Here is a 23,266-nt window from a genome sequence, read left to right as displayed (position 1 = left end):
GTTCGTAACAGATTCTAGTTTTGGGAACAGAAAACGGTATTGAGATCAAATGTTTCATCGATGAGAAAATGTGCAGAATGTCATCCAAAATCCATCTCGTTCCAGCTTCTCCCACTGCCGGACACATGGCTTCCCTATTTGGTAGTGAGTGGAAACGCCAAGCGGATGCTTCACATTGATACATCCGGTGAAATATCTGTCTCATTGTTCTGTGGTGTCACTATATGTATGACATATGGCCTCCCAAGTCCTCATATCTCATTGGGCATGCAAACTCTCCATAACAGACCATGATAAGAAAGAATAAAACAGAAATTAAAATATGCATTGACTAATTATATCCCACAATGCTTCAATTGGTTAGTCTTTCTATTTTACTATTTTCAGTTTAACTTTGGTTAATACCAAACCTATTGTTCTTGCTCAGTGACGTCTGCCTCCCTCAAGGCCGGCATTGAGTTGCTCTTTCAATTAACTTCCACTTTATCAAGCTAACAAAACTGCGTGTTTCCCTAAATAAAACAAGCGTCGTCACCACTAGCCTTACGCTCTGGGATGGTATCTCCATCTGCACCATTAACATAACACTGCTAATCTCACTACTGTCCCATGCAGTTCAACCATTCTGCCCCCTTTCATTGCACAGGACAAGGCCTGTAGATCAAAAGAGAGGCTTGTTTTTTTTGCCATCAGTAGATATTCTCAGTCTCGATTGACATCAAACACAAGCTCTGCAGTTTTGGTAATGGGTTCTCCAAAAACTCAACTCTTTACTTCACACATACATCGTTTTTGTTTAGCACTATATTCTAAGAAATATGACATGGGGACATTATCTTAAGCATGTTTAACTGAAAAAGTATGTAGTGTTTGTACTCAAGCATTCTTTTATAGCATGCACAGCCCATTGTGAATAATTTCGTCCACCCACATCTTATCCCCTGCTACAGTAACTAACTGACCACACCTGCATACTGTATGTGGGGTGGCTACAAAGGAGCAGAAAATCCTGTTAGTCTTAGTGCTACTTTCAATTAAATCTTAACAGATGGTTATTTGGGACAATTGTGTCATATTACAGTCAACTTTAATTAGATTTTTGAGCCATGAACCATACAGGTCAGGTATTTTTGGGAGAAGTTTAATCCCCTTGACTAAACTTTCCGTAGAAGCACGGTGGCTAGGAAAAACTCCCTAGAAAGGCCAAAACCTAGGAAGAAACCTAGAGAGGAACCAGGCTATGAGGGGTGGCCTCTTCTGGCTGTGCCGGGTGGAGATTATAACAGAACATGGCCAAGATGTTCAAATGTTCATAAATGACCAGCATGATCAAATAATAATAATCACAGTAGTTGTCCAGGGTGCAACAAGTCAGCACCTCAGGAGTAAATGTCAGTTGGCTTTTCATAGCCGATCATTAAGAGTATCTCTACCGCTCCTGCTGTTTCTAGAGAGTTGAAAACAGCAGGTCTGGGACTGGTAGCACGTCCGGTGAACAGGTCAGGGTTCCATAGCCGCAGGCAGAACAGTTGAAACTGGAGCAGCAGCACGGCCAGGTGGACTAGGGACAGCAAGGAGTTATCATGCCAGGTAGTCCTGAGGCATGGTCCTAGGGCTCAGGTCCTCCGAGAGAGAGAGAGAAAGAGAGAAAGAGAGAATTAGAGAGAGCATACTTAAATTCACACAGGACACTGGATAAGACAGGAGAGGTACTCCAGATATAACAGACTGACCCTAGCCCCCCGACACATAAACTACTGCAGCATAAATACTGGAGGCTGAGACAGGAGGGGTCAGGAGACACTGTGGCCCCATCCAATGATACCCCCGGACAGGGCCAAACAGGCAGGATATAACCCCACCCACTTTGCCAAAGCACAGCCCCCACACCACTAGAGGGATATCTTCAACCACCAACTTACCATCCTGAGACAAGGCCGAGTATAGCCCACAAAGATCTCCGCCACGGCACAACCCAAGGGGGGGCGCCAACCCAGACAGGAAGATCACGTCAGTGACTCAACCCACTCAAGTGACGCACCCCTCCTAGGGACGGCATGGAAGAACACCAGTAAGCCAGTGACTCAGCCCCTGTAATAGGGTTAGAGGCAGAGAATCCCAGTGGAGAGAGGGGAACCGGCCAGGCAGAGACAACAAGGGAGGTTCGTTGCTCCAGAGCCGTTCCGTTCACCTTCACACTCCTGGGCCAGACTACACTCAATCATATGACCTACTGAAGAGATGAGTCTTCAGTAAAGACTTAAAGGTTGAGACTGAGTCTGTGTCTCTCACATGGGTAGGCTGACCATTCCATAAAAATTGAGCTCTATAGGAGAAAGCCCTGCCTCCAGCTGTTTGCTTAGAAATTCTAGTGACAATTAGGAGGCCTGCGTCTTGTGACCATAGTGTGCGTGTAGGTATGTACAGCAGGATAGGTAGGAGCAAGCCCATGTAATGCTTTGTAGGTTAGCAGTAAAACCTTGAAATCAGCCCTTAACAGGAAGCCAGTGTAGGGAGGCTAGCACTGGAGTAATATGATCAAATTTTTTGGTTCTAGTCAGGATTCTAGCAGCCGTATTTAGCACTAACTGAAGTTTATTTAGTGCTTTATCCGGGTAGCCGGAAAGTAGAGCATTGCAGTAGTCTAACCTAGAAATAACAAAAGCATGGATTAATTTTTCAGCATCATTTTTGGACAGAAAGTTTCTGATTTTTGCAATGTTACGTAGTCTTGATATGTTCGTCAAAAGAGAGATCAGGGTCCAGAGTAACGCCGAGGTCCTTCACAGTTTTATTTGAGACGACTGTACAACCATCAAGATTAATTGTCAGATTCAACAGAAGATCTCTTTGTTTCTTGGGACCTAGAACAAGCATCTCTGTTTTGTCCGAGTTTAAAAGTAGAAGGTTTGCAGCCATCCACTTCCTTATGTCTGAAACACAGGCTTCTAGCGAGGGCAATTTTGGGGCTTCACCATGTTTCATTGAAATGTACAGCTGTGTGTCATCCGCATAGCAGTGAAAGTTTTCGAATGACATCCCCAAGAGGTAAAATATATAGTGAAAACAATAGTGGTCCTAAAACGGAACCTTGAGGAACACCAACATTTACAGTTGATTTGTCAGAGGACAAACCATTCACAGAGACAAACTGATATCTTTCCGACAGATAAGATCTCAACCAGGCCAGAACTTGTCCGTGTAGACCAATTTGAGTTTCCAATCTCTCCAAAAGAATGTGGTGATCGATGGTATCAAAAGCAGCACTAAGGTCTAGGAGCACGAGGACAGATGCAGAGCCTCGGTCTGAAGCCATTAAAAGGTAATTTACCACCTTCACAAGTGCAGTCTCAGTGCTATGATGGGGTCTAAAACCAGACTGAAGCATTTCGTATACATTGTTTGTCTTCAGGAAGGCAGTGAGTTGCTGAGCAACAGCTTTTTCAAAATGTTTTGAGAGGAATGGAATATTCGATATAGGCCGATAGTTTTTATATTTTCTGGGTCAAGGTTTGGCTTTTTCAAGAGAGGCTTTATTACTGCCACTTTTAGTGAGTTTGGTACACATCCGGTGGATAGAGAGCCGTTTATTATGTTCAACATAGGAGGGTCAAGCACAGGAAGCAGCTCGTTCAGTAGTTTAGTTGGAATAGGGTCCAGTATGCAGCTTGAAGGTTTAGAGGCCATGATTATCCTCATATTGTGTCAAGAGATATAATACTAAAACACTTGAGTGTCTCTCTTGATCCTAGGTCCTGGCAGAGTTGTGCAGACTCAGGACAACTGATCTTTGGAGGAATACGCAGATTTAAAGAGGAGTCTGTAATTTGCTTTCTAATGATCATGATCTTTTCCTCAAAGAAGTTCATGAATTTATTACTGCTGAAGTGAAAGCCATCCTCTCTTGGGGAATGCTGCTTTTTAGTTAGCTTTGCGACAGTATCAAAAATAAATTTCTGATTGTTCTTATTTTCCTCAATTAAGTTGGAAAAATAGGCCCCCCTCTTTCTCTCTCTCTCTCGGAGGACCTGAGCCCTAGGACCATGCCTCAGGACTACCTGGCATGATGACTCCTTGCTGTCCCCAGCTGTGCTACTGCTCCAGTTTCAACTGTTATGCCTGTGGCTATGGAACCCTGACCTGTTCACCGGACGTGCTACCTGTCCCAGACCTGCTGTTTTCAACTCTCTAGAGACCGCAGGAGCGGTAGAGATACTCTTAATGATCGGCTATGAAAAGCCAACTGACATTTACTCCTGAGGTGCTGACTTGCTGCACCCTCGACAACTACTGTGATTATTATTTGACCATGCTGGTCATTTATGAACATTTGAACATCTTGGCTATGTTCTGTTATAATCTCCACCCGGCACAGCCAGAAGAGGACTGGCCACCCCTCATAGCCTGGTTCCTCTCTAGGTTTCTTCCTAGGGAGTTTTTCCTAGCCACCGTGCTTCTACACCTGCATTGCTTGCTGTTTGGGGTTTTAGGCTGGGTTTCTGTACAGCACTTTGAGATATCAGCTGATGTAAGAAGGGCTATATAAATGAATTTGATTTGATTGAGTAGGCTGCATAGATTTCATGACTACAAGCTCAAAAGACGAAAACGTCTTGTTTTTTTTCTCGTAAATTGAAATTTGCTATCGTAAATGTTAGTAACACCTCTGCGGGATGCACAGGGGATATGGTCATTAGTGTAATCAGGGGGTGAGGCCTCATTTAACACAGTAAATTCATCAGGCTTAAGCCATGTTTCAGTCAGGCCAATCATATCAAGATTATGATCGGTGATAAGTTCATTGACTATAACTGCCTTTGAAGTGAGGGATCTAACATGAAGTAGCCCTATTTTGAGATGTGAGGTATCATTATCTCTTTCAATAATGGCAGGAATGGAGGAGGTCTTTATTCTAGTGAGATTGCTAAAGCGAACACCGCCATGTTTAGTTCGGCCCAACCTAGGTCGAGACACAGACAGTCTCATCCACCCACCAAACTACAGCACTCAGTACTTTAGTTGTCCATGGAGTGTAATCTTATATAACCATGCAGACCTATGTTTTAAGTTATACCAAGAGTTTACATTGTAACATGGATTATGATTGCTGGAAAATGCTTATAAAGGGAAAATACCTGGTTTATTAGAAAATATTACTTGCTCTCGACTAAGAACTATGTTTCCATAAACTAATCTCTTGGAGCAACAGGGCCTATTCTACTTCCGTAATCAGCTGGACACATACGAGGCGACCTAAGAAATGACATTCTAGTTAAAAATCTAATTCAGAAAATAAACAGTATGGTCCTGTACAAGATGCATTAGGAAACACATATCCCGACATGAATTTGAACAGACCATTTAAAAGAGACAACTGGACATAGCCCTGCAGGCAGAGGGAATTTTATTTATGGTACAAACAAGGCAGCTCTTCTGAAAACGGAGATTAAATGTACATGATAATAATGAAGACAAAATACATATGACAAAAAAGGCATTCAAGAAATACTTTAGGTCAAACTTCATGCCAAAAGCTTCTTTATCAATAAAAATGTGTGGATTATTCATCAGCCCCTTGTTTTCACAGTGGTTTGATTACCTGACATTACATTCCCATAAACAGACTGAAGACGATGCAAAGACTGATAATGAACAATTCAAGGCAAAGTTAGAAAGAAAATCTGATAATAAAAAGTATTCATAATAGAAAAATCTAACTGCATGAGCATGTTGGAAAGCCACAAATTCTTATTTCAATGGAAAATGCAAAGAAACATGGAATGTCATGTTAGAGGAAAACTATGGGAAGATCTCCCTTTAAAAAACGTTTTTTACAATGATGCTACATTTTACTTAACTTTGGAAGGTACCATTGTTTACTGACATCCATCAGAGATTTTAATCATACAATTGGAGAAACAATTTTGGTTACTGTGGGTACCAAGGGAGAGATATACCTTTAAGTATTCAATCATAATGTAAGAAATCAGACTACTACAAAAGTGAAACGTCTCCAGAAGGAATGACAGAAATGTTTTTTTTCTTTATTGATGTGCAAAAAAAAATGGGTAACTCATTAACTGTAATGACTGAACCATGAACATATAATCCTTTAGGCTATGCTGGGCAGAGAGAGTATACCAATTCCCTCTCAAACAGCTATGTATTTTCTATTAGGTTATCATATATACTTTACACGTAGACACAGCCAGTCTTCTATGGATGAAGATCATTAGAGAGAGATTGTGATTTGTGGATTAAATCATTCAAGAAAATAATTTATTGAGGGAGGGACAAAGACAAGTGAAACAAATGTCGCTGGGAGGTTGGGCAGATTATGAGGCATAGCTGGAATTGATATATAGAGGTGGATTCAACTACAGTGCCAAATGCAATGTTTTTTTAGGGGGAAAATTCAGTCAGATACAGAAAAAAGAAAAAAAAATCTAATTTCTGTTTATATGTAAATCTGCAACAATGTACTAACTTCCCTGTAACACACCCCATTTAGTGCGCTTGGCTACACACACATTATAGGGCTGCGGAGGGCCGTGAACCGGTGTTGCTGGGGTATCTAGAAGAATATACATGTATATACAGTACAAGGCATTAGAGAGACAGAGGCAGCTGTCAGAGGTGGTTGCGGCTGCGATGGGGATAGGGCTCTGTATGCTTTATCGGGACGAGGTGATAAATCAGACGGGTTCTGGCCGGTGCTATGCACATCTCGCCTCTGGATCACTGGATCTGGATCCCAAACAATTGTGCCACATATGATCAGATATCGTCTTTCCATTAGTGAAAGAGATGTTCCACACATTGTGTAAAGTCAGGTCAGATTTAAAAATAAAAAATAAACTAATTAGGCAGCACAGATATAATAGCTGTGTGAACTGTCACTAACATCACAAGATTGTGGCCATGCTATCATCTGACTTCCAAAAGATTTTAGTGTTTAAAATGTAAATAAACAGTCAAACTTACTTCATACCTGTATAAAAAGAGAATAAATAGAATCAGTAAACACACCACTCAATTCACCATACACAGTAGTATATACAACATATCAAATAAAACAAGTACTGCACTACTTTGAATGGCAAAGAGCTCAATGGAAAAATAACAAATGAGAGAAGGAGAGCAGAGCAAGGCAGAAGAGCAGAAAGCAGTCATTTCCACACCCCAATGTCAAACCCAAGTCCAAACCCAACGGCCGTACCTTTCCGGGAATGTAGTTACGGTCAAGGCTCTCGTCCTGCAAAAACATGTGAAGACAGCGCTCGTTTTGAGCGAGAGGATGACCTGCAATTCTAGAAAAAAAGAGAAAGACATGAATTTATAAAAAAAGATATGCATTTAAACATCTTGCCGACTGTGCATTTCAAAAATGGTGTCTAAAAATATGACTTTTAGTTATCCACACCAGCAGAAGCCAATTCCAAATCTGCCACCACAACACTGTTTCAGCTTACTTCACATTATTACAAAAAGGTTGATCTTGGTTAGCTCAAAATGTATGTTTTTTCCTGGCATCGGTTGTCTCAAGATGATCCTCTAATGTTTAGTAAGTTAAGACCCACCTGTTGATGAACTGCTCAAGACCCACACGTCGCTCTTCGATGAAAGCCTCTTCAAAAATGCCTTCATCCCCACGGAAAGGTAGCTGTCTCTTCAGTGCCTTCCCAGGCAAGGGCGGCACTACAATCTGGAATAAATCAATAGCAATGTATTTAGTCCATAGCCGTTAAAATAGCTGATTAACTTAACCATGACTAATTAATTACATAATTATTCCTCTAATGACATTAATGTAATAAGCAACTTATGTAGACGTCAACATTGAGGAAAACCCTACTGTAATGATATGTAGATACAGTATATATTATAGTCCATCAATATAGGTCCTACCCAAAATAAATTCTACCCAAAAACAAATAGATAATCTTTCACTCACCTTGCTGTCTCGCTCCAACTCATTCTTCAACCACTCAAAGTCACTGTATCTTCTTCGCACAATGGAATCCTTCAACTTAAAAATCGGCAGGTTTGTCTGCATTTAATGAAAACAGAAAACAGAATATTCTCGTCAAGAGACAGCCAACAAGTATAACTAACGTTAGCTAACCCTGTTAGCCTAAAAGGGCTAGAAAGTTAACGTTACCTCAAAAGCTATTTTAATAACTTCCCTAGCTGACAATGTTAGGTTAGCTAGCTAGTAGGCCCGTTCTTAATACCTCAGTGAGTAGGCCGGACTAAATCCTGGGCCTCGATTTTCATCCACCTAACGTTAGTAAGCTATAACTAATTAGCTAGCTGAAAATGTTTGTAGGTTTAGCTAGATATGTAACGACAGACATCTATATTCAGCAACCTACCCGCATACGGACTTCGTAAGTTGTGAAACGGTTCCGCCCGACTCCAACAGTTTGTGGGTCATAAACGTCAATTTCAAGAAAATTGCTGGGGGGACCATAAGCATCCGTCAGGTCCTGAGGCTTTGAATTTAACCGGCGAGTATCAGCCACTGTGGGATCTGACATTTTCCTTATCCGACAACCCAGTGAGTTCACGTCAGAACACTCAATACTGAGAAATAATTATTAGATCTCCCCTTTCATTAATTTGATGTGGTATGCAAATTTAAATGTGGTGTAAATGAATCTACCCTGATTTAGAGGGCCACCCTGTGCCCTCTCTCGCTACACACACCCAGCCACACTGAGGGAGTTCGATTAAGTGTACCGGGGCTATGGCCCGTGACGTAAAAAGGGTAAAAGCGGTGTCGAGGAGCGCCCTCTCAAATGGAACAGTAATCTGCGCCAGTCGGTCATGTGTTATCAACAAAGCAACAATATGTATCGTTCAAAAACATACAATATCTCCTTTCCTTAAAATATATGCTCAAATGTTCCAACTAGTTTTCATTGGGAAGGTAGATAAAGACCTTAAAAAGAGCAATACATTTTGCACGTGAAAACAGAATCCTACAAATTGCTCCACGTGCGACTTTTTTTTTGCCCGGGGAATTAATAGAATCCAGTCAGAACGTGCCCCACCCAGTATCTAATGCGATCAGTGATGAGTACGTCCATTATGGAAATGTCATAAAATAGATTCAAACGCCTCAAACTTTAGACAAACATGTCATGCAGTGTTTTCAGTTGAAGTTTGTTATTTGTCAGATAAACTCACTCTTGGGGGGGATAAAGAAAGCAGGGATCAAATGTGATATTATTTTGAACACATGAGACACAATTCAAACATAGATGTATTCAAATATGGGTGTAAAATAAGCAAACAGAGCAATTAGCCAATTATAACAATTGCTTATATAACTCTATTTTCTTAAAACTGCATTGTTGGTTAAGTAAGTAAGCATTTCTTAGCTGATTCATGTGATGTGTTGTTGTCTCTACCTTCTTGCCTTTGTGCTGTTGTCTGTGCCCAATAATGTGTGTACCATGTTTTGTGCTGCTGCCATGTTGTCATGTGGTGTTGCTACCTTGCTGTGTTGTCATGTGTTGCTGCCATGCTATGTTGTTGTCTTGTCTTTGGATAATATGTACATGTAGGTAGCGTTAAAGTGACTACTTATAGATTATAAACAGAGAGTTGCAGCAGCGTAAAAGAGATGTCTGGGTATCCCTTTGATTAGCTGTTCAGGAGTCTTATGGCTTGAGGGTAGAAGCTTTTAAGAAGCCTTTTGGACCTCGACTTGGCGCTCCGGTACCGCTTGTCGTGCGGTAGCAGAGAGAACAGTCTATGACGAGGGTGGCTGGAGTCTTTGACAATTTTTAGGGCCTTCCTCTGACACTGCCTGATATAGAGGTCCTGGATGGCAGGAAGTTTGGCCCCAGTGATGTACTGGGCCGTACGCACTACCCTCTGTAGTGCCTTGTGGTCGGTGGCCAAGCAGTTGCCATACCAGGCAGTGATGCAACCAGTCAGGATGCTCTCGATGGTGCAGCTGTAGAACCTTTTGAGGATCTTAGGACCCATGCCAAATCTTTTCAGTCTCCTGAGGGGGAATAGGCTTTGTCGTGCCCTCTTCAGGACTGTCTTAGTGTGTTTGGACCATGATAGTTTGTTGTTGATGTGGACACCAAGGAACTTGAAGCTCTCAACCTGTTCCACTACAGCCCCGTCAATGAGAATGGGGGCGTGCTCGGTCCTCTTTTTCCTGTAGTCCACAATCATCTCCTTTGTCTTGATCACGTTGAGGAAAAGGTTGTTGTCCTGGCACCACACAACCAGGTCTCTGACCTCCTCCCTATAGGCAGTCTCATCGTTGTCGGTGATCAGGCCTACCACTGATGTGTCATCAGCAAACCTGATGATGGTGTTGGAGACGTGACTGGCCATGCAGTCATGAGTGAACAGGGAGTACAGGAAGGGACTGAGCACTCACCCCTGAGGGATGACACCCAGGCCATATGACACCCAGACTATACTCTATTTTTGAAAGAGTACATTAACCAAGGCCATACGTACATTTATGACAGCTGGACGTACTATGGTCAGAAGGATACAGGAAGAAGGATGGAAGCAAAATAACTGATGACTGACACGTGAAACATAAGCATGTGAAAAGGGTTCTACCATCATTATAACCTAACCAAAAGCAGATATGAGCGTTCGTGGGCGTGAACAAACAAGCTCTGAGATGAAAATAATGGAGAAAGGTCAAGGGAAGCTATTTTCATATAGAGGGAGGGGACTCTATACGTTATGCAAAGACAGAATCCTATAAGGGCAGGACTCTGTAATATGAGAATTTAGTCTCTTTCCATGGAGGGGCTCGGCTCTGTTACGTTTGTGATAGGGTCCTTCCATGGAAGGGCTCATTTTTGCTACTTTGTATTAAAGTCTATATTGAATTCACAAGTTCTTGTAAGAGTGTTACATTTCTGAAACAATTCTCCACGACAGTAGTCATTTAGGCAGGTTACCTTAGTGTTCTTGGGCACAGGGACTATGGTGATCTGCTTGAAACATATTGATATTACAGACTCAGTCAGTGAAAACACTTGCCAGTTGGCCAGTTGGTCATGTTCGGAGTACACGTCCTGGTAATCCGTCTGACCCAGCGGCCTTGTGAATGTTGACCTGTTTAAAGGTCTTACTCACATCGGCTATGAAGAGCGTGATCAAACAGTCGTCCGGAACAGCTGGTGCTCTCATGTATGTTTCAGTGTTACTTGCCTCGAAGCGAACATAGAAATAATTTAACTCGTCTGGTAGGTTCGTGTCACTGGGCAGCTTGTGGTTGTGCTTCCCTTTGTAGTCTGTAATAGTTTGCAAGCCCTGCCACATCCGACAAGCATCGGAGCAGGTGTAGTACGATTCAATCTTAGTCCTGTATTGATGCTTTGCCTGTTTGATGGTTCGTCGGAGGGCATGGTTCGTCGGATGGGATTTCTTATAAGCTTCCGGGTTAGAGTCCCGCTCCTTGAAAGCGGCAGCTCTTTAGCTCAGTGTGGATGTTGCCTGTAATCCATGGCTTCTGGTTGGGGTATGTATGTACAGTCACTGTGGGGATGACGTCATCGATGCACTTATTGATGAAGCCAGTGACTGATGTGGTGTACTCCTCAATGCCATCGGAACATATTCCAGTCTATGCTAGCATAACAGTCCTGTAGCTTAGCATCTGCTTCATCTGACCACTTTCTTATTGAGCGAGTCACTGGTGCTTCCTGCTTTAGTTTTTGCTTGTAAACAGGAATCAGGAGGATAGAATTATAGTCAGATTTGCCAAATGGAGGGTGAGGGAGAGCTGTGTACACGTCTCTGTGTGTGGAGTAAAGGTGGTCTATAGTTTTTTTCCCTCTGGTTGCACATTTAAGATGCTGATAGAAATGAGGTAATGCAGGTCTCTTCATGTTGGCCCTCTTCTCATGCTCTGTTGTCAGTAAAAACAAGTATCATGTGCTTTCACCCATGGAATTAGCTGTTAGGGGTTCAAAGGTTAACGGGGTGGGATGACCTGAAATATTCTCCTTTTACAAACTGTTATGCTGTTTTCAAATGAAACGCAATACCTTGCTCTTGTTAAAGCTTTTAGAATGTATTCCTTTTTATACCTGTTGTATTCGGCGCGTGTGACAAATAAAATTTGATTTGATTTGAATACATTCTTGAAAACAAATTAAGTTAGATACAATATCAGATTCAATTTACAACATTATTTGATATACTGTATATGAAGTGTCAGCTGGTCAGTCAATTCCAATGTTTGGATTCAGTGGCGATTTTAGCATGTAAATCTTGGTGGGGTCAACTCCCTACATTTTTTACATTTGAAAAAATAAAAATAAAATGTATTTAACCTTTATTTAACTAGGCAAGTTAGTTAAGAAATGTTAAGAGAATTTTGTTCTCAATGTTCATAAACTGAACTTCAATTAAACTACTCGGTCTGCTACCAAGAATTTGTAAGATTCTTGTTGAAATGTTGAAATTACCACTGCTACACCTGGCTATCAGCGGAGCCTTGAATGGCAGCAAAACAGTTAATTTAGCCTCATTTACTGCCTATAGAAAAATGTATAATAATAACAATGGGGGACATATGAGCAGACAATGAAAGCTTTTACAATAGTCAATGATTACATTACTCTAAAACAAGCTATAGGCTACATTTGCACCACAAAGTCAGAACAGTAGGCAAAATTTTGAGGGGGAACAGTATCAAATTATTAGGGTGAGGCACATGGGCTACTAACAGTTTACTACACAACACACACTTAGTATTACTTTTTTAGCTACAGTATACATATCTCCCTGGCATATTACATAATTTATGCGGCAGCATACAAGACATTTTTGGACTCACCTTGTTGTTCTGTGCTCACTTGAACAGAAAGGTGGCACAGGGGTCCTTCATGGGCAAATTTTGTCATCAAAGTTTGGCATTCTCTGGATTTGTGGTGCTTTCAAGACAACTGGGAACTCGGAAAAAAAGAAGGTTGAATCATGACATCAGTGATTTTCAGGACGGAGCTCTAGAAAGAGGCCCGAGTTCTCGACTTGGAATTCCGAGTTGGATGACTGTTCAAAACGTATTTTCCCAATCGGAGCTAGTTTTTTTCCAAGTTCCCAATTGACTTGAACTCACTGAAGTCTGAGATTTCCCAGTTCCGAGTTTCTAGTTGTCGTGAATGTTGACAGCATTTCCAATGTTGAATGTTTATCCTTTTAAGCTTGGAAAGAGACCCTTAAACCCAGACCACACACCCACTCCACTTAATAGCAGGCTAGTGATTGCTTTGCAACGCTTGCAGTTAACCACTGATTCCTTTCAAACCACTCATTGTTGAATTTGTGATTTCTAACTTGTTGTGTAATGTTTTTGTCCACTGGCTTATGAGCACCGATACCTTTCTATTCATCATTTTTCTTCATATGACAAGGATTGAAAAGGATTTGCCAGCTTGCTAGCTAAGATTTTGAAAGTATGATGTTGACATAATCAGTCCAATCAAAGCTACGGTAGATTTAACGTGATTTGACGTCATTTATCTGTGGCCAACTATTATCATTATTTTTTATTTAACCTTTATTTAACTAGGCAAGTCAGGCCAATACCTTGACCCTTCTTGGATGGGCACCTCTAATGTAACTCTATGGCAGCACCCAAGGGGCTAGAATTTTCTAGCTCTACCCGTAGATTTTGTGGTGATGTAGTGTCCCCATGACTGACAAAACACTGAACCAATCACGACGCAACTAGAGAACCTTAACAAACCCTACACTCCATATTTTCTGCTGGCTGCCCCACCACCACAGAAAGCCCTGAGCTAGGCTGAAACACCTGCATTTTGGAGCTGCCTTACATGCTGACCAGACCGCTCGTGCGCATGCATGCATGCACCATCGTGCACATGTTGATTTTGTCCACCCACACCAGACACAATCAGGACACGCAGGTTGAAATATCAAACAAACTCTGAACCAACTATATTAATTTGGGGACAGGTCAAAAAACATTACACATTTATGGCAATTTAGCTAGCTAGCTTGGTGTTGCTAGCTAATTTGTCCTGTGATATAAACATTGGGTTATTATTTTACCTGAAATGCACAAGGTCCTCTACTCCGACAATTAATCCACAGATAAAAGGGTAAACCGAGTTCATTTCTAGTCATCTCTCCTCCTTCAGAGCTCTTCTTCTTCTTTGGACTTTATATTGCGGTTAGCAAGCAACTTTAAGGTGCATTGTCACCACCAACTGGTCTGGAATGTGGACCTCAGGTCATCTTTCAATCACCCATGTGGGTATATCCTCCTAAAAACCAATGAGGAGATGGGAGAGGCGGGACTTGCAGCGCATCAAGTGTCACAAATAGAACCAAGTTCTATTTTATCGCCTGGCTACACAGACACTCGTTGACTCGCGCGAGCAGTGTGGGTTCAATGATTGAATAACATGTATGTGTAAAAGTATTTTGCAAAGCTCGAGGACGTGACACGAGCGGTGTGGTCAGCATGTTACTCAAGAAAGCAAAAAAGAGACCATGTTTGTCTGCAGCTTTATTATCTCAATGACTATGTTATTTTTTTTTTTACATTGTTTGCAAACTGATATGACTTAAAACAGGTGGGGCACCTGCCCTGAATGACAGGTCGCCACTGGTAGGATTACAGGATATCATGCAACATTAGGAGGCAACGTTTATCATATTTATTTAAGAGGAAATAGGCCAATAGCCTATAATAATTTTTATAGCAGTAGCCCCCGCTTGGAAACCAAATTTAAAGAAAATACTATTACAATCAGATTTTAAAAAACAGATTAAAATATACCTTATGGAACAGCGGGGACTGTGAAGAAATATACACAAAGGTACAGACACACGCATACGCACACAACCGCTAGCACACACACTCTCCACACATGTACATTGTAAAATTGTTGTATGGTGGTATTATACATTTTGTAATGTAGATATGCAGTGGTGTAATAATGTGGTATGATGTACTGTTTTACCTTTTGTTTTATATTTAATGTAAGTGCCTTAATGTGTTTGGACCCCAGGAAGAGCAGTGGGTATCCCTAATAAATGTAAATACAAGCTAGTATAAGATACCATTTTAATGAAAGTATAGGCTAATATTCAACATTTCAGATGCTCACTCTATTCCAACGAGATACAGTGTGCAATAGTACAATTTAAATTTCACAAGGGATTGTTTATAATATTAAAACTGTCAGCTGAATCATGTTTAACCCTGTGCCCATCATTTCAGCTGCTAAGATCATTTTTTCATTAGCTTGTATATGCTATAGATATATACTTTTTTTATGACATTATTAGAAACATTTTAGACATGCACGCTCATAAGTAGCCTAGCTCATAACGCTACTATATTGTATGTGGTCAGTTTGTGTAATTAACAGCTTTTTTTCTCGCAATACAAGGAGGGTATGTCATTATTGCAATGTTCAGAGCATTTTATGTTGTATTCTCTCTCAAAAATCGATGCATTTAAAAATCTTACAAATGGTTGAACATCAAACAAAAATGCTTGGATTTATTACGGATTGGGTGCCGTAATATTAAGGATGTTCATATGTTAAAATTCTAAAAAGAAATCTGATAGAAACTGCCTTTAGCCCATGCATACACCAATCTAATACGTATTATCAATGAGGGGGATCAAGGAAGTGCACACCTAGGGGAGAAGGGTAATTAGAATGCAGCCTTTGTAAGTCTCACTCAATACCAGCTTGTTCATTTTCACTTGTGACAGGAAAAGTGGAAGCTGAGGAGGAACACGTGGACAGGCAATCTGACTGGTCTGTTAGGATGGAGAAGTTGCTCTCAGATTCGCTGACGCTGCCAGTTTGGGGAACCAGACTGTACTCACGAACAGGACAGGCAAGCTCAGTGAAGTTGGGCTGGAAGCAAATGTCCTTGGAGATGGGAAGCCAGGCCTTTAAAGGTAAAGGTTACATGTAATATGTGAGATATAAGATGGGATTTAAACTGTAGATAACAGTAATAGAGAAACAAAGATTATAATGAAGTGCAATGCATGGGACCAGGGATAAATATTACCTCTACATTCTCATCTAGGTTCTTGCCTGGATTAGGCACAATGGGAATGAGGATGAATCTCAGTCGTTCTCTACAAAGAGATAGGGTTAGTTCAAAATCAGAGTATCACTTTTTTTCAGAGGAATAATGGAGGAGACTTTGATTTTTTTATAATGTAAACTATACCCCTTGATTTTAGTCTTTATTTGGGGTGTAAGTGTGGTGTTAACTTCTGTTGGCAAACCCACCTTTCCCTGTAGACCAGCATGCAGGCCAATATGAAGAGTGTCATGGTACCCACTAATGACAGTACTGGCTTCCACACAGACATTGAGCTGCCAGATATGTCTAGGCCAAAGTGAAAGGTTGACATGACAAAGTCCTGACAGAAGTCTGAGCACAACTTTATAACCATAAAGCAAAGCAGAGATTTTGTATGTATTTACCTGTGAAGTTATTTCCCTTCATGGAATCCCATTGAATGGGCTGACTCCATTCACTCCAGAACTTGGACTCGCCACATATGTCGTTTACTCGTGCTCTCACTTGAAACTCATAACGACTGCTCTTTAACGGAAAAGCCACAGCATACTTCTGTTCCTTGCTTGGAGTAGATGTCTGAAGAAAGGAACAAAGAGAGAGTGGAGGAGAGAGAGATAGTTTTTTCAAACATTTGTCCAGTATTTTGTAGAAAAATGACCAGTAGGCTACAGTGTCCAAACAGTGGTCCAACTCCTGAGTCCTGACCCATCCCCACCTTCCACTTCTCGCTGTTTATTCTGTAGCGAACTTCACTCTCAATGCATTGGGTGTTCTTGCTGTTGTTCCAGTACAGATTCAGCTCTGGGTCTTTGTTCATCTCAACTGACAGGTTAACAGGAGGGTAAAGCTTCACTAGAAAAAGCATTAAGGAGGGTCAAATGTTAACGACATTTCAATCAAATGAAGATTGAAATAGGAAAAACACGCGTTAAAAAGCCTAAAGTAAGATGACTATTGTTCTTCATGTTACATGCTGTTCTGTATGTAAGGTTCTGATTTGATTGAGAAAAAGAACCTACCCATGCTTTTCAGGTTATGGGTCTGCACATAACTGTTGTTCTGATGGACCAGCTTGGTTGTCAGTGTTCTAAACCTGTCAGACTTGTCATAGGACAGTCTACATCCCACAGCATAACTCTTCTCCTGTAGATATGTTGTGCACTCCTCCATATTATCTTTGATGAACCTAAACACATACCATGTGAAAATGATGGATGAGAATTAGTACCAAAGTACGGATATTCAAGATTTGACAGAGATACACTCCCCTACGTATGTATTCGGACAGTGAAGCAATTATAAATGTTTTGGGCTCTATACTCCAATATTTTGGATTTGAGATGTTTCCTATGAGGCAACAGTACAGAATGTCAATTTTTATTCAAGGGTATTTTCAAACATAATGTATGTATTTTACAGTTTAGAAATGAAAGCATTTTATGTATCTAGTCCCCCCATTTGAAGAAGTCATAGGTATTTGGGCAAATTAACTTATGTATTATAGTTAGTAGTCAAAAGTGACTCTACAAACTTGTTGGATGCATTTGCAGTTTGTTTTGGTTGTGTTTTGAGTTATATTTTGCCTAATAGCAACTGAATGGTGAATGATGACTGGAGTAATTTTCTTTCTGTGATAAGATGTTTGTGAACACTTCTAAATTAATCCTTATAATGCCATGATTAAGAAAATAAATCATGAATAGTGATGAGTGAGAAGGTTATAGAAGCTACAACAAAACATACTAACCTCTCACCATTACCAATAACAGGGGAGGTTAGCATTTTGTAGGGGGTATGATCTTTGTGCCTCTGTAACTTTCTCACTAATCATTATTCAGGATTCATGATTATCCATACTCATCATAGTATCCACATTAATGTAGAAGTGTTCGGAAACATCTTCTATTCTAAATTACAATAAAAGTTACTCAAAAATGACATAATACATTATTCACCATTCAGTTCCTATTGGGCTAAATATAATCCGAAATACAACCAAAACAAAATGCAAATGCATTCAACGAGTTTGTAGAGTCACAAGGTTGATGTGGTCATTGAGTGCTAGGAATATGGGACCAAATACTTAACTTCTGACTACTTTAATACACTACAATTGAATTTGTCCAAATTTCTTCAAATGGGGGGACTAAATACAGGTAACGACCAAAATAAAGGAAACATCAACATAAAGTGTCTTAAAACCTCTCTAGGGTACGTGAGACGGTAGCGTCCCACCTCTTCAACAGCCAGTGAAACTGCAGGGTGCCAAATTCAAATACAGAAATACTCATTATAAAAATTCAGAAAACAAAACATATTTTACATAGGTTTAAAGATGAACTTCTTGTGAATCCAACCACGGTGCCAGATTTAAAAAATGCTTTACGGCGAAAGCATACCTTACGATTATTTGAGAACATAGCCCAGCAGAAAAATCATTACAAACAGTAATCAGCCAAGTAGAAGAGTTACACAAGTCAGAAATAGAGATAAAATTAATCCCTTACCTTTGATGATCTTCATATGGTTGCACTCAGCAGACATTCATTTACTCAATAATTTACTCAATAAATGTTCCTTTTGTTCGATAAAGTCTCTTTATATCCAAAAACTTCTGTTTTATTCGCACGTTTTCTTCAGTAATCCACAGGCTCAAACGCAATCACAACATGCAGACAAAAAATCCAAATTGTATCCGTAAAGTTCATAGAAACATGTCAAACGATGTATATATTCAACCCTCAGGTTGTTTTCAGCCTAAATAATCGATAATATTTCAACCGGACAATAACGTCGTCAATATAAAAGGTAAACAAAAAAGGCACACGCGCATGAAAAAGCTCTGTGACACGGGCAGCGTCCACTCATTCAGACTGCTCTTACTCCCTCATTTTTCAGAATACAAGCCTGAAACAATTTCTAAAGACTGTTGACATCTAGTGGAAGGCATAGGAACTGCAATTTGAGTCCTAAGTCAATGGATACTGTAATGGCATTGATTAGAAAACTACAAAACCAACAACAAAAAACTACTTCCTGAATGGATTTTTCTCAGGTTTTCGCCTGCCAAATCAGTTCTGTTATACTCACAGACACTATTTTAACAGTTTTGGAAACTTTAGAGTGTTTTCTATCCAAATCTACCAGTTATATGCATATCATATCTTCTGGGCCTGAGTAGCAGGCAGTTTAATTTGGGCATGCTTTTCATCCAAAATTCCGAATGCTGCCCCCTACCCTAGAGAAGTTTTAATAGGGCATTGGGCCATCAAGAGCCAGAACACCTTTGATGCACCTCGGCATAGATTCTACAAGTATCTGGAACTCTATTGGAGGGATGTGGCAACATTCTTCCACGAGAAATTCCATCATTTGGTGTTTTGTTGATGGTGGTAGAAAACATTGTCTCATTCGCCGCTTCAGAATCTCCTATAAGTGTTCAATTGGATTGAGATCTGGTAACTGAGACGGCCATGAAATATGGTTTACATTGTTTTCATGCTCATCAAACCAATCAGTGACGTGTGCCCTGTGGATAAGGGTATTTTCATCATATTGGGGCATTACCATGGTAGCCAAAATAGTGGTCAAAATATGGCATGATGGGATGTTAATTGCTTAATTAACTCAGGAACCACACCTGTGTGGAAGCACCTGCTTTCAATATACTTTGTATCCCTCATTTACTCAAGTGTTTTAATTATTTTGGCAGTTACCTGTACATAAAGTGTTCATTTGTAAATGGTAAAAGATACAGTATGTATTGTATGAACATACCCTCAAATAAAATGTGTCATTCTGTACTGTCACCTCATGTGAAACATTTGTTCTAAAATTAAAAATGCTGGAGTTTAGAGCCACATTTAAAATGGTAGCTTCACTGTCCACAAATACATATGGTAATGAGTGTAATAACAATAATATATTAATTCATATAGAGAGTCTCAAAGTACTTTTCATTGTAAGGGGAAAACTCACCTCAACCACCACCAATGTGTGACACCACATCACAGTGATGCACGGCAAGCATTTTGGACAAAGACCTCAACACCCATCACATTGCACTAACCTGTTGCTGAAAAAGGTGAAGTTGACCTCTGGACTCCCCTGTTCACTCCAGATGCAGTTGACATAATCCAGATTAATGATCAGGCAGTTTACATCTGAAAAAATGGAACAGAAATTGAAAATCTGTTTAAATGGGAGATGTGGTATGATATCAAGATGAGTTGCATAATTACATTGGGTGTTTACAGTTTTTTAAGAGACAAATCAGATAACATATATTAAGGGGTCTATACCTTCATGTATATCATGACTAGAGTACTTTTCCACCATCACATTGAATTAAATGAATAATTTTATCAGTATGTGAATGTATATGACAAGATGGATGGCCATGTTACAGGAAACCACAAAGTAGTTGACGTCAATCTCAGACTAGCAGGGGACTTTTGGTGTCGCATCAGCAATAGAAATGGCACATGAAACTTTACTTTTCAGATTATTTTGTGTTTCTAGGAAGTTATGTAATAGTTTGATCAAATAAATTGCTATAATACCTGGTATAAAGTGTAATTTATTTATTATTTGATGACTCCCAAAGAAACAGAAAGGTAATTAAATTGGCATTATGTAATTACATTACATACGAGGTAAGTCGATGTACATCAATTCAATAAATATAGCTCAACCAAAAACTTGAGAGTTTTTGAAATGTAACGGTTATATTTCCTATATGTCATAGTCTAAAACAATTATTAATAACTGGAGAAAAAAAAATATATATATAATTTGCTGACACACTTATGTGAACATTGAAAAAAAATTCAAGACAAATGTCAACTGAGCGGAAACCATCCATCAACATGAGTACACGATAAAATGATCAGAAGACAATCTAAACCTCACTATCTTATTAACACAAATACATGTAAAAAATTATAATAAATCCTACAAAGATTCTCCAAGATTAAAAACAGTATCAAAAGTTGAGGGCACATTGGCCGGATGTGTTGTCGTAGCACCAGGTCTTAAACAAGTTGAATAAATGAACATTAAAATTAATATCACAGGTGTAGCATCCAACAGGACAATCTTACTGGGGGTGGAGGGAGCCTCATATCCTTGGAGAGAGATGAGGAGAAACAACCAGCTTCCAACCATCTTCATGTCAAAATGGATGACAGTGGGAATGAACGTAACTAGCTATACGCTAATGTATTTGTGTATGGCTGCTCAGTGACTTCCTCTTTTATCCCCTTTAGTTTAACTTTTTTTAAAACAGCCGTGTGTTACATTTCCTGTTCCACTGGCCACATCCTTCAATCTATGAAAAACACAGAAAGACAAACTACAGAAAAGAACATTGCAGGGGGATTGTACAGACCATTAATAATCTACAACTATAAAGTAAATTAACTATGCACGTTCACTAACAGCCAATAGGTAAGCGATAAACACAGAAGCTTTGTACATAATTAGATTATAAATAACACTTAATCCAATGTTTGTTAACAATCAAAAGTGAGTAAAAACAAACATTTAGTATAGTATATCCTTTTGAATTTAAAGTAGGCTGTCTATAAATATGCATTGTGGTGATACTGATTAACTTGAAGCAAATGAGAAGTTCCTGTGTAAAAAAAAAAAAAATGAATATTTTCTTAAAGTTCCAGTTAGTGTCAGTTTCACTACTTAAGCTTCAATTAAGTTGCCAGAATTCATCAGCTACATCATCTGTCTTTTTTCTACTGAAAAAGGGTACATGCACCAGAAGGAAGTCTGTGGCAGGGCTTTGACACAGAAACATACAGGTGTAGGATCTTAATGTGGTGACCCTGTTGTTGCAAGAACATTTCCTGCACTTCAGAAAATGCTAACTTGTTGTGTATTCAAGGTTTAAAAAGGGTTCTAAAGTTTGTAATTTCCACTTTAACATTTCAGACTTTATTTGCTATAGCAAAAATGTATCAAACCCTACACAAATGTAAATTTTTATAATCCACACAATAATTCTAATTTCCTGTTGCTGCAGGATTAAACTCCTCAAATTAAGAGCATACATCTGTAGACCACAATTTAATCAGACCATACTATCTTGAGCTAGTGTGATAAAACGTCATGCAGAGACACAAAGCTGGTGAACTATAGTGCTGCTTTTATGAAGATTGACATACAGTACATTATGTTCTTTGCAGCATTTTCCTGATAACTTTTCATCATTTGTTGTATTTTCCCTGTATCACATTGCAGACTACAATGCCTCCTTTCTTGATTCTGTTTTCACAATGTAATAAAAACTCTCAAAAGTGCATCCATAAACAGGAAATGACACAAAATCAACTATTGAACCACACCTTGACCACCCAGGTCTCTGATCTACACTCTTAGAAAAAAGGGTTCCAAAATGGTTCTTCCAGCTGTCTCCATAGCAGAACCCTTTTGGTTCCAGGTAGAACCCTTTTGGGTTCCATGTAGAACCCTTTGTGGAAAGGATTTTACATGGAACCAAAAGGGTTCTACCTGGAACCAAAAAGGGCTCTTCGAAGGTGTATCCTATGGGGACAGCCGAAGAACCCTTTTATGTTCTAGATAGCACCTTTTTTTTCTAAGAATGCACCTCCAATTCTCATCAGCTGCTCCCTACCTCATTCATCCCACTCACTGGTACAGTAGACATCACGTCAGTATGGAGGACAACATGCCTTCAGGGTCTTCAAATATACTATTTTCTTATTATAAAAAAGTAAGTTCTCCAACCTGTTTCTAATAAGTAAACACCGGTATGCCTGCTCATGAAGTGGTCGTTCTTTTCTCTCTCATGATGACAGTAGGTATTTTTGTCATAGATGACTGCCTTTTCCATGGGTTACTTTCTGCCTAGGAACATTCTGTTAGCTAATTGTTGGATGCTGATAAGAGAGAACCGTGACTTGTGGCCCTCAGACTGGTCCCTAGGTGACTTGTTATAGAAGCGAGGGTGGCACGATACCCATCCGTCATGCCGTTTCTGTGTTTATTCCGGGCCTGGGCGGTTATGGCGCCAGGCGCTTTTGCAGTGTGGGGCATCACGTTCTCCCATCCTACAAACACTGCATCAACTCCAGATGCCAATAACTTTACATGGCCAACCAGTGGATGACCCGAGGATGGTCTGTGACCTGTTGTACCTCAGGCCTAT

At 40.0% G+C, this 23,266-nt stretch overlaps 2 protein-coding genes across 3 annotated transcripts; both read right to left on the bottom strand.

Annotated features, from left to right (window-relative positions):
- Positions 1 to 5,387: 5,387 nt before the first annotated feature.
- LOC139552680 (sorting nexin-12-like) lies at positions 5,388 to 9,002 on the bottom strand. 2 transcript variants are annotated; one of them, XM_071364653.1, is made up of 5 exons: positions 8,376 to 9,002; positions 7,955 to 8,050; positions 7,581 to 7,705; positions 7,220 to 7,310; positions 5,388 to 6,747 (listed from the first exon to the last, which is right to left on the bottom strand). In XM_071364653.1, exons 1-5 carry the CDS (start codon positions 8,538 to 8,540, stop codon positions 6,739 to 6,741), a joined length of 486 nt encoding a protein of 161 aa, XP_071220754.1. In that variant the 5' UTR covers positions 8,541 to 9,002; the 3' UTR covers positions 5,388 to 6,738. The 2 variants fall into 2 exon arrangements, with proteins under 2 accessions (XP_071220754.1, XP_071220753.1); XM_071364652.1 differs by having other exon boundaries at positions 5,388 to 6,991; positions 8,376 to 8,802.
- A 5,518-nt stretch (positions 9,003 to 14,520) lies between these two features.
- Positions 14,521 to 21,358, bottom strand: il2rga (interleukin 2 receptor, gamma a). The gene is made up of 8 exons (XM_071364651.1): positions 21,186 to 21,358; positions 20,153 to 20,246; positions 17,103 to 17,269; positions 16,799 to 16,935; positions 16,488 to 16,659; positions 16,290 to 16,389; positions 16,063 to 16,132; positions 14,521 to 15,938 (listed from the first exon to the last, which is right to left on the bottom strand). The coding sequence occupies exons 1-8, from the start codon at positions 21,253 to 21,255 to the stop codon at positions 15,717 to 15,719; spliced, it is 1,032 nt and encodes a 343-aa protein (XP_071220752.1). The 5' UTR covers positions 21,256 to 21,358; the 3' UTR covers positions 14,521 to 15,716.
- Positions 21,359 to 23,266: the final 1,908 nt, after the last annotated feature.

Source organism: Salvelinus alpinus, chromosome 24 (assembly GCF_045679555.1).
Source record: "Salvelinus alpinus chromosome 24, SLU_Salpinus.1, whole genome shotgun sequence".
Lineage (NCBI taxonomy): Eukaryota > Metazoa > Chordata > Actinopteri > Salmoniformes > Salmonidae > Salvelinus > Salvelinus alpinus.
Note: the sequence above shows the minus strand (reverse complement) of the source record. Positions and strands in the feature narration are given on the sequence as shown.

Excerpts from the sequence above, each read along its gene's own strand:
- LOC139552680 (XM_071364653.1), bottom strand. The coding sequence starts at position 8,540 with ATGTCAGATCCCACAGTGGCTGATACTCGCCGGTTAAATTCAAAGCCT. Across the intron at positions 7,706-7,954 it reads AGTTGGAGCGAGACAGCAAG|ATTGTAGTGCCGCCCTTGCC; the intron begins GTGAGTGAAAGA and ends GATTTATTCCAG. Across the intron at positions 7,311-7,580 it reads CTTGAGCAGTTCATCAACAG|AATTGCAGGTCATCCTCTCG; the intron begins GTGGGTCTTAAC and ends CTTTTTTTCTAG.
- il2rga (XM_071364651.1), bottom strand. The coding sequence starts at position 21,255 with ATGAAGATGGTTGGAAGCTGGTTGTTTCTCCTCATCTCTCTCCAAGGA. Across the intron at positions 16,660-16,798 it reads TAAACAGCGAGAAGTGGAAG|ACATCTACTCCAAGCAAGGA; the intron begins GTGGGGATGGGT and ends TCCTTTCTTCAG. Across the intron at positions 16,133-16,289 it reads ATGCTGGTCTACAGGGAAAG|AGAACGACTGAGATTCATCC; the intron begins GTGGGTTTGCCA and ends ATCTCTTTGTAG.